This window comes from Ostrea edulis, unplaced genomic scaffold (genome assembly GCF_947568905.1).
Source record: "Ostrea edulis unplaced genomic scaffold, xbOstEdul1.1 scaffold_83, whole genome shotgun sequence".
Taxonomy (NCBI): domain Eukaryota; kingdom Metazoa; phylum Mollusca; class Bivalvia; order Ostreida; family Ostreidae; genus Ostrea; species Ostrea edulis.
This window is the reverse complement of record NW_026606043.1, coordinates 26978-38855: the sequence shown is the minus strand read 5'-3', so window position 1 is coordinate 38855 and position 11878 is coordinate 26978. Positions and strand designations below refer to the sequence as shown.

The 11878-nt window shown below is 37.5% G+C and overlaps 1 protein-coding gene across 1 annotated transcript; it reads right to left on the bottom strand.

The window, feature by feature from the left end:
• Nucleotides 1-18: 18 nt before the first annotated feature.
• On the bottom strand, nucleotides 19-11330 carry LOC125661967 (uncharacterized). The gene is made up of 6 exons (XM_056152544.1): nucleotides 11087-11330; nucleotides 10247-10389; nucleotides 2845-2961; nucleotides 1914-1966; nucleotides 1188-1325; nucleotides 19-714 (listed from the first exon to the last, which is right to left on the bottom strand). Exons 2-6 carry the CDS (start codon nucleotides 10344-10346, stop codon nucleotides 19-21), a joined length of 1104 nt encoding a protein of 367 aa, XP_056008519.1. The 5' UTR covers nucleotides 10347-10389; nucleotides 11087-11330.
• Between the last annotated feature and the right edge of the window lie 548 nt (nucleotides 11331-11878).

Below are 11878 nucleotides of genomic sequence, written 5' to 3'. Positions count from 1 at the left end.
TTCTCAGCTACAGTGTATTTATGAGGAAATGTCTGTCCTTATAATAATGGTAAATATATCAAAGGCAGAATCATTGGAAATATAGATATATTGCGAGATGAGACGACATCTGGTGTGTATTTTGACATGAAGCGACATCTGGTGTGTATTTTGACATGAAGCGACATCTGTTATGTATTTTGACATGAAGTGACATCTGTTGTGTATTTTGACATGAAGCGACATCTGTTGTGTATTTTGACATGAAGCGACATCTGTTGTGTATTTCGACATGAAGCGACATCTGTTGTGTATTTTGACATGAAGCGACATCTGTTGTGTATTTTGACATGAAGCGACATCTGTTGTGTATTTCGACATGAAGCAACATCTGTTATGTATTTTGACATGAAGCGACATCTGTTGTGTATTTTGACATGAAGCGACATCTGTTATGTATTTTGACATGAAGTGACATCTGTTATGTATTTCGTACTTAACCTGTGATATCATGAGAAAAGCTGAGCGTGCATCTTTAGCCGGGACGCCAAAATCTCCGAGGACATACTCAAACTCGTCACAATCCAAGTACCCATCTCCAGTCCTGTCGAAGAGATCAAACTTGTACCGGATGTAGTTCTCTAGCCATTCGGGAAGCTTCCGTTCACTCGGAACCTCATCGTCTTTATTCGCTTCTTTCATACAGTGCTCATTGAACTTCTCCCACATCCTCAGCTGTTACATAGATCGAAGGAGAGATTTGATTACATTTTGGATAGTGATCTGAGTAAACAAAGTTGTACTCGCGTTCCCTGATTCATATAGAATTGCCTTTAGTGGACTTTTTTTTATCCTAATCTCTTTCTATAGGTAGGGTAACACGAAAGGCTAAACACCTATTTACGTACATTACGTCTGTTTCCATTCAGTATAAATTATAGTAGTATAATAAAAAATGCTTTTATTACTTATTTAGATAGGCGAATTTAGGATTTTACGAAGGTGGGGGTGGGGGCAGGGTGTCTAAAATTTCTTGAAAATTAATTTGACTCTTGGTATTTGAAAAATAAAAATAATAGAATACACATTGGAAGTCAAATGATTGTGTATAATTTGATACTGTAAGAATAAGGAATTTTAACACCTAAATATGTTTTATGATTTGCGAATGAAATAGTAGCTTTACATTAAATTGATCGTGACATTACCCACTCCTCAGTTGTGATGAGTCCATCATTATTTTCATCTCCTTCGTCCTGTAGTTTCCTCCATATTGTTACAAACAGTTCATGTGTTTTCACATACTTCTCTGTCCCTAGTTTCCAACCGCTCATCTCGCAAATTTTCTACGGGAATAAAATTGCGGTCATTTAAATCAGTTTGATAACCTTGAAAATAATAATGTACACAGGCAAAGTTACGTCACGTGCTTTTTACGTGAATCAATTTTGCATGTATTATTCCACACGAATCTCACGTGAAAATGACGTTAATTTGACATGAAAAGCGATTCAAATGAAATTCACGTTAAAAGATTCACAAGAATATGTTTGAAAAAATACAAGGCATTTACTACTGTTAATACTCACATGTACAGGTTATGATATTAGGCCGTTCTTGGCACACTGATTTTGACTACGGATAAATCCGTTTACCTGATGAAGATATAGGGCTCACGGCGAGTGTGACCGGTCGACAGGGGATGCTTACTCCTCCTAGGCACCTGATCCCACCTCTGGTATATCCAGGGGTCCGTGTTTCCTCAACTCTTTATTTTGTATTGCTTATAGGAGTTATGAGATTGATCACTGTTCGATATCTTCACCTTTCATTATGATTATAAAACTAAACTGTGTTTGAACCCGATCTGCCATGATTGGGCACGACTAGAAGACAGCATTATTATACCAAGAGGTCAAGGACTTATAACTTACCTGCCTCGCCAAATCAAAGTCTTTCCATTCAAGTTTACCATCTTTGTTTAAGTCTGTAAGAAAATGAATAAAGATAGACCGTTACATTCGTGTTCATGGTTAAATCAGGGGTTTCAGATTTAGTAAAACCGGCACCGTCAAATTCGCTGATTACCTTAATGTGTGATATATATAATCTGAGTTTTCTAAGCCTGGGGAAAGGGGGGGGGGGGTCCACGTACATGTAGTTTACACTGTGAGGAAAAATTAGCTGTAGTCCTGAAGCTCTCTGGGGAAATTGGAAAATAGACCTTTCTGCGGAGGGTTGCAGTTTTGTCGCTAAGGTAAAGTTATGCATTTCGTTCTGTAGCTTGTAGGAAAAATTGGGAGATATCTTTAATGTCAGAAAGCTACAGTTCTCTTTTCGCGAGACTTCACAAAATTTTTGAATTTACCGAGTGACAATAAAATTAATAAATTACACCCATATTTAGAATTTATATTTCATCGAGCCCAGCGCAGGTGTCCATTGAAACGAGATCAGCATTTCATGCCCCATCCGACGTTCTTATATAGTATTTGCTGAAGAAATGACGATCAGTACATAGAGGCGGATCAAGCACTGGCACCCCTCCCCCTTTCCCGCGCTCCTCACAAACAGGGTCTCAATACACGTCCTCACAAAGTTAATTTGATTCAATTTTCAAAAGAATATGTCCAAAAACACTCAATATATACGACTCATTTTGTTAGAACTCGAATTTTAAAAAAGGCATTGTCTTATGGGCCCCCAACATGGCTTTGCCCCCCTCCCCCCCCCCCCCCCCCCCCCCCCTAGACACTCTGCTGTTTACTACCCCCACACCCGGTTCAGAAATTCCTGGATCCACCTGTAACTAATGATGTCTAATCTGAAACTTCTATCCGTAGTAAATAACACGAGTGAAGTTACCAAAGAACACATCGAATTCATGGAGAAGTTTCTTCTTTTGGAATGGAGTCAGTTTGGTATCCACCAAGCCCAAAACCGCGCCCATCTTCTTCCCACGGAATCTCAGGGAGTCTAAAACTTACAAAATGTATGTAAAACATTAATATACATGCATATACATAGCCACGCCCATTTTCTTCCCGTGGAATCGCAGGGAGTCTAAAACTGAAAATTATGTAAAACATTAATATACATGTATATACATAACCACGCCCATGTTCTTCCCGCGGAATGTCGGGGAGTCTAAAACAAAGAACGTATGTAAATGATACTTACATATGATATATAAATAGTAGGCTATACTCTGTAGTAACAGCCGCAGTGTTTTTTATGTCTATCAAGAAAACCCGGTCGTCTTCGTGCTTGTCGTCCCGACACTTTATAATCATTGTCGTTCCGTTTTTACGTTTGCCAGGTGTTAATCTTAACTACTAAGAGAAATAAATAAAATTCACCTGGTTCTAGATTTGTTCGAATTTTTCATTCATGATCGGTGTGAACTGAGCGAAAATAAACAGAGTCAATACACGCCCAATATAAAGTACAGCAGTGTTTAGTTATCTTTTGTTAACAGATGTAACTACTATATCGATCGTAACTGTAATGCAGCGCGGGGGGTGGGGTGGGGGGTGGGTACTAGGTGGCTCGTACACTTACAACGTTGAAATTTGATACTAGTGATGATACTCTTTATTCCATAAAGAAGAGTTGCAGACCACAAAATGACGAAAGAATTACCTTTATGTTATTTTTTTTCTTCAAACGATAACGAGGGTTAGGATTTCAACCCCATCCCCCTTCCCATAGATCTGCCACTGGATTATCAAACAGAACAACTCCTGGTAAAAGGCCACGACGAGACTGATAACGATGCATCACTATTTTTATATTGATTTCCCAATATTTAAACATGATTATACAAAAGCTTCTTTAAACTGAAATTTATTTTTATTATTCATTAAAGAGTTTCACTTAGATAAATTCAAAACTTTGTAATATTTTTTCTTCAATTTCCTTTCCACTGTATGAAAAAAAAAAAAAATAGGCTTTTCTCTTTCAGGAAATACATGAATATAAAATGCCTAATGCTGTCCTTCACAATTAGATAACTTAATTGTTACACATTGTTCTCAACAAATCAAATTAATTAATTAAAAGTAAGTATGTGAATACCTTTTTTCTTCTTGATTTCAAGACACCTCCAGGGTTTATAACTTTATGGAAGAAAAAAAAAACGCACAAAAAATCACTAAATATCTATGCCTTGGTCACAGAAAAAATATACTTTATCATCCTTGAAATTTACACTGAATTGAACTGAATACGTTTCCCGCAGTAACACGCCGAGCACGCCATCTGTCGCTGGGCTAGACCCACGGGATCGATACAACTTGTACATAACACGATCTATGGGAGGCTGGTCAAAATATGTAATCATCCAATCGTTAACGCGCAATAACTCTGTGTCAATAACTGCGGATATATGTGTCATAAAGCAAGCTGTGCATCGCGAGGTTTCATAATCACGGTAAAGGATATCAAATCTGCACATATATTTCTATATCGGTATCATGAAAATTTCTATGTCTATATTCAATGCAGAAAAATATGATAAACTTTAGACCTTTGTTTTAAAAACAAACGGAGAAATTACAATATATATATAAAACCATTAGTTAACACAAGAGGTTTGTGGACCACATCATTCACAACTCCAGTGTATTTCCATTTTCTAATACCCAACATTTCTCCATTTATTCAAGGATATATGTATCATACTTTTTATACTAATTCCATACTTGCGGTGAAGTGCATAAATTCGAGTTACCATTCCCCGAGCTCCCCGGAAAGGTCCGAGAAGGTACGATTGATATTTATTCTTAAATATTGTCTGGATCGTCTCGTGTGTGTACATAGTCCCCACCAATGTTGGGATATGCAAACGTTGGAATGACCGAGAGAAGACCCTGCACATAGACATTTTTAAAACACATCAGTCGATGTAAACAGTGCGATGTGACGTCATATTAGCTGCGAGTCTTTTGGTTTTTTATTTTCGTTGTTTCTCTTTCAAACCAAGCAATACCATCAACAACACCATAATGTACAAGGGTATAAGAAACTTGTCTAGAATATAAAAACGTGTGTCGTACTTTCCAAAACAATTTATTTATCTCATTTACGGGGGTTGTCGATGAGGTACCCCGCGGTGACGGCAACAATTTTCCAAAGCACTATGGATAATAATTTTGCAAATCATGTGAGTCAAATGTGCAATCATTGGAGCGAAATCGTCGCGTCACGTCGCAAAGAATGCTTCGCTCGCTCTTAAATAACTTGTATATGGTGTCCGGATAGGGCCATGTGCAAAAGCGTAATAGCGCATTTTAAGAAACGTTTCTTAAAACGCGTTATCACGGTAACACACAACACGCCGTCGTACTTTCACACATACATAACACGCTATTCTACTGTTGCGCTAATACACAACACGCCGTAGCGATTTTGCACGATAGCGCGACAGCATGTTAGCTTGACAGCGCGACGACGTGTTTTCGTATTAGCGTGATAGCGCGTCAGCGTGTTGTGTGTTAAGCGTGATAGCGCAACGGTGTGTTAGCGTAACAGCGCGACGTCGTGTTGTGTATTAGCGCAACAGCGCGGCGGCGTGTTTGCGTGATGTCTAGCGTGATGGCGTTTTGTGTCAATCTAATTAAAATCAGATCCTAGGATATGCTCACAATCGCTACAATACACAGAGAATACGGCACGGATTTCAGAAGTCTGATTTTAATTAGATTGTGTGTTGTGTATTAGCATGATAGCTCGACGGCGTGTTTTGTGTTAGCGTGATAGCGCGACGGCGTGTTTTGTGTTAGCGTGATAGCGCGACGGCGTGTTGTGTGTTACCTGTAGCGTGATAGCGCGACGGCGCGTTTTGTGTTACGGTGATAGAGCAATGGCGTGTTAGCGCGACGGCGTGTTGTGTGTTAGCGCGACAGCATGCTGTGTGTTAGCGTAATAATACGTTTTAAGAAACGCGATATTACGCTTTTGCGCATGGCCCTATCCGGACAGCATACTTTTATGACAATTTTTACGTTTCAATATGGAGCAAAAGATGATTACTCAGAATGCTCTTTAATATTCTAAATGCGATTCAGATTCATATCAGTTTGTTAGGGGAGGGGGGGGGGGGCAATTAGCTGTAACCCTGGATGATAACGCATCATTTTTATCTGGTCAAGTTTTCTCTTCTTCTTTTTTTATAATTTGCAAATTTTAGTATTTGATAATAGCATTCATACATACATTCAAACACATAGTTTAGTTATAATAACATATTAAGGTTGACAGTACCAAGTAAAGAGTGGAAAGGCATTAATCAAAAATATTTTTCCATACAGCCCAGATTGTACTGAATTTTTTAAAATGACAGTTTTTTGAAAATATACAATGGTCAATTTCATATTTCATCCTAATATATTGTAAGATGGTAAGTTTTCTTTATATCGGTAACATTTGTTAAGTGAACTTAAGTTTATTGCATGGGCCACGCGAATATAGGCATGCTATTAGGAATATTCAGCTTGCGCATGTACAAATGTACGTTTTCACCGGAGCCAATCGGGAAATCGCTCGGCCTTTTTCGGTAAGTCGAAAAAAAAAAAACTGCCTGTCGACTTAAAGGAGAAAGTGATGTTCCGATTGCACCGGGGCTTCATAACGCGGCCTTTATTTATAGATACGACCTAACAGGACAGAACGTGACCGCACACATGGGGAGGAAATCAGTTTCGAGTACACGTTTATCGGAATTATAGTCTTGTTTCATAAAACAAGAAAATAAAACGAAAATCTGTATGTGAAAAAATTATATACACAAAAAAATTATATACACAAAAAAATTATATACACAAAAAAAAATTATATACACAAAAAATTATACTCACAAAAAAAATATATACACAAAAAAATTATATACACAAAGTCTATTTAGAAGTCAATTGAGAAATGCTATATTTTCCCCTTAAAGTATATGATCCCATGATATCAAAATCAAACCCTTGTTAATCTGTACATGTCACTCGTAATGTATTATCATTATGTACCTCTCTAACTCGTAATGTATTATCATTATGTACCTGTCTAACTCGTAATGTACATTCATCCGAAGGACTGCCCCATTTAGTCGCTTTTTACGACAAGCAAAGGGGTACTGAGGACCTATTCTAATCCGGATCCCCACGGGACTAATAATTTTTTATATCTCTAACTCGTAATGTATAATCATGATGTACCTGCCTAACTCGCAATTTATAATCATTATATACCTCTCTAACTCGTAATGAATTACCATTATGTACCTTTCTAACTCGTAATGTATAATCATGATGTACCTGTCTAACGCGTAATATATAATTATGATGTACCTGTCTAACTCGTAATATATAATCATGATGTATCTGCCTAACTCGTAATATATAATCATGATATACCTGCCTAACTCGCAATGTATAATCATTATGTACCTGACTAACTCGTAATATATAATCATTATGTACCTGTCTAACTCATAATGTGTATAACTTATAATGTATAATCATTATATACCTCTCTAGCTCGCAATGCATAATCATTTTGTTCCTCTCTAACTCGTAATGTACTATCATTATGTACCTATCTAGCTCGCGAACGACAGCACTGACTGTTTATTTGTGAGATCATTGCCTGTAATTTTCCAAACATTTAGATAAACGTTCTAGGTATCTATATTAATTTTCTATAACCTCTTCCTCATACAAACAGGTTGTGTTTTATAGGCTGTGTCCCATTCGATACTTTCAGTACTTTGATTTATCTACATTTCTGTAACAGTATGCTGATACAGCTATTGTTGATGTGATACCAGGCAGTGTCCTGTTCAATACTTTTTAATACACATTTCAGTGCTTGTGTGATTTATGGGCAGCACACGTGGTTTAAGTATCTGCGATACCATCATAAATCTGTCACCGTCCGTAAAACGTCACGAATTGATGTGAAATTAGATATTAACAATTACTAAACCATTAAAGTGGCGTATAGTGAGGAAGATCTGATGAAAGCTTGTTTGGGGGAGGGAAAGGGTGAAAATAGGTATGATGAAATCCAACCCCTACATATGTTCTCCCGTCAGACACAGCCCGGGGGTGAATACTGTAGGTCTGTGTGAACACGTACAGGCTATGTTATAGATCAATACAAGTCACGAACCAGTGTATAGATTGTGCATCATATAAATAGAATAAAAAAAGTTAGCGACAGAAAGACAGGTATATAGACCGACAAAAAGAATGAGAGAGGACAGGGATAGAGAGAAAGAGGCACAGAGAGATAGAGAGACAGAGGTATAGAGACAGACATAGTGAAAGAGAGATATAGAGACATAGAGATAGAGAGACAGACATACAGATAGAGAAAAATGATAGAAAGAGGCACACAGAGATAGAGAGACAGACATACAGATAGAGAAAAATGATAGAAAGAGGCACACAGAGATAGAGAGACAGACATACAGATAGAGAAAAATGATAGAAAGAGGCATATAGAGATAGAGAGACAGACATACAGATAGAGAAAAATGATAGAAAGAGGCATATAGAGATAGAGAGACAGACAGCCATAGAGATAGAGAGACAGACAGCCATAGAGATAGAGAGACAGACAGACATAGAGATAGAGAGACAGACAGATATATATAGACAGAGATAGAGAGAAAGAGGCATATAGAGATAGAGAGACAGGGATAAATAGAAAAAAGAGGCACATCGAGATAGAGAGAGACGGACAGATATAGAGAACGAGAGATAGAGCGCCAGGGATAGAGAGAAAGAGACATATAGAGATAGAAAGACAGACAGAGATAGAGAGAAAAAAGGCACACAGAGATAGAGAGATAGAAAGAGAGACCGACAAAATGATAAAGTGAGACAAGGATTGAGAGAAAGAAACACATATGGAGAGAGAGATTGGTATACAGAGAAAGAGAGACAAAGATAGAGGGACAAAGAAAGAGAGACAAAGATAGAGAGACAAAGATAGAGAGACAAATATAGAGAGACAAAGATAGAGAGACAAATATAGAGAGACAAATATAGAGGGACAAAGAAAGAGAGACAAAGATAGAGAGACAAAGATAGAGAGACAAAGATAGAGGGACAAAGAAAGAGAGACAAAGATAGAGAGACAAAGATAGAGAGACAAATATAGAGAGACAAATATAGAGGGACAAAGAAAGAGAGACAAAAATAGAGAGACAAAGATAGAGACAAAGATAGAGAAACAAAGAAAGAGAGACAAAGATAGAGAGACAAAGATAGAGAGACAAATATAGAGAGACAAAGATAGAGAGACAAAGATAAAGAGACAAAGAAAGAGAGACAAAGATAGAGAGACAATGAAAGAGAGACAAAGATAGAGAGACAAAGAGAGACAGGAAAAGAGAGACAGGGAAAGAGAGACAGATAGAGAGAAACAAATATAGAGAGACAACGATAGAGAGATAGATATAAAGAGACAGATAGAGAGACAAATATAAAGAGAGACAGAGATAGAAAGACAGAGAAAGAGAGACAGATACAATTAAAGAAAGACTGAAAAAGAGATACAGAGAAAGAAAGACAGAGATAAAGAGAGATAGAGACAGAGATAGAGAGACAGAGAAAGAGACAAAGATAGAGAGACAGATATAATTAAAGAAAGACTGAGAAAGAGAGATAGAGAGACAGAGAAAGAGAGACAGAGAGAAAGAGATAGAGAGACATAGATAAAGAGAGACAGAGATAGAGAGACAGAGATAGAGAGACAGAGAGACAGAAATAGAGAGACAGAGAGACAGAGAGACAGAGAAAGAAAGACAGAGATAAAGAGAGATAGAGACATAAATAGAGAGACAGGGAAAGAGACAAAGATAGAGAGACATATATAATTAAAGAAAGACTGAGAAAGAGAGACAGAGATAGGGAGACAGAGAAAGAGAGACAGAGATAGAGAGACAGAAAAAGAGAGACAGAGATAGAGAGAAAGAAATAGAGAGACATAGATAAAGAGAGATAGAGAGACAGAGATAGAAAGAGACAGAGATAGAGAGAAAGAAATAGAGAGAAAGAGATAGAGAGATAGATAGAGAGACAGACATAAAGAGAGACACACAGAGATAGAGATAAAGAGAGGAGAGAGAGATAGACAAAAACATAGATATAACAGACACGGGGAGATAGAGAGAAAGAGGGAGGCAGACAGAGAGAAAGAGGGAGGCAGACAGAGAGAAAGAGGGAGGCAGACAGAGAGACAGCGACAAAATCAGACAAGCAAAACTTACGGTTATGGAAAAAGCCCCCTTTCGCTTTTTCTTCATATTTTCTCCGTCTTGCATTTCTGGCAGATTGTGTGTGTGACATTTTGAGGAATTCCAAGCACATGTTGATGTTTCTATATGATCCCCAGTCGTTTCGCTACAACCACCTGTTCAAATCGATTAAACTTTCTCTAAATTACATTTTGTCACAGACGGATTTTAAAACACAGATAATACTGTCTACGTGCCACACACAATTAACACTGTAATACGAATTATTCTATATGGGGTTTTTTTTCGGGGTGGGTGGGGGGATGGGGGTGTAATCATTTCAGATTAAAGGCAAAAAAGGGTGTGTGTGCGAGGGGGGAGGGTACTTTTGAATGGGAGAATATAATAAACGAAGTTATCACAGCTCAAAGTAACTAGATTATCATATGGTGTTATTTTTATGACGCTAGGAATAAATTATACAAGTAGAATTGCCTTTAGAGGGTCGTTTTACGTCACGGCCTTATACCAGCATGATGGGCGTGGTTAAGTCAGTGAGCCATCTCTTTTTCTCCCCCCCCCCCGGAACTTTCTGTTTCTTCTCTTTAAATTTAGTGTATTCATAACTGCCACTCCTTCGAGATCCACCTATTCATCGTAGAAGGAGAATGGAAGTAATATGAGCATGAAGAAGTCATAATTATCTGATTTTCTTCCATTGCAGTGCGGATAGTAATGAAACGTTACGGCTGACTGCGCGGTATAATCTGTATTAGAATCGCTGTTTATAACCGTATTCAGCAAATCTACGTGAAGAATTATCTTTTAATCTTAATTACATGGTATAATTCTATAGTTATCAATTGCACATACCTATAAAAATCATGCACATGTAAATTCCACACACTTATACGTTAAACCCGGATAAGTCAACCTAGGTTTTTATTTGTTTGTTTACATTTAAATTTCTTTCGCTCGCAGATAAAAGGTAATGGCATTTAAATCTCTGCCATGCTTCATTTACCAACACTTTTTCGATGTGTGACTGTCGTTGGCGGATCTAAAATATTGTTCTCTATGAATATTGGATTCATTCAGTGCGGGGTTATCAATTTTCTCGGAATTTTCCTGCACGAAGGCAGTTTTCTGAGCTTATTGGACACACTCTAAACTACCCGATTCCTCGTCCGGAGCACAGGCACTTGTTTCTGTAAATGACTTATGACCTCTGTATACTAATAATAACACAAGGTACACTGTACCTAGCTTCAAATGACACAGAATGGCACCCCCTGAGAATGTCGGCCTTTTGAGCTTCCAGGGAATATGCTATGTAAATGTATTTACTACCGTTGTATTGTACAATCATTCAACTAAAAAACCATGTATGACATGACTGCATTCATTACCTCTTATCGCCGAAAACTGCAACAAAACATGGATTTTCCGTTTTATATCACGAAGTGCTATGTACTGATACCGCACAGAATGAAAATTGTAGGCTTATATTCGTTGTGTTGAAAAATAAAGTCTCATTGTTTTATTATCACAATAAATTGATACGATGTTTATTACCAAAAAATCTTGAACATATTGCTTTGATTTTGAATTGAAGACGCTGTACGCTATTTTTAGTAACTCAAAAAAACCAAAGCTGTTCGTACG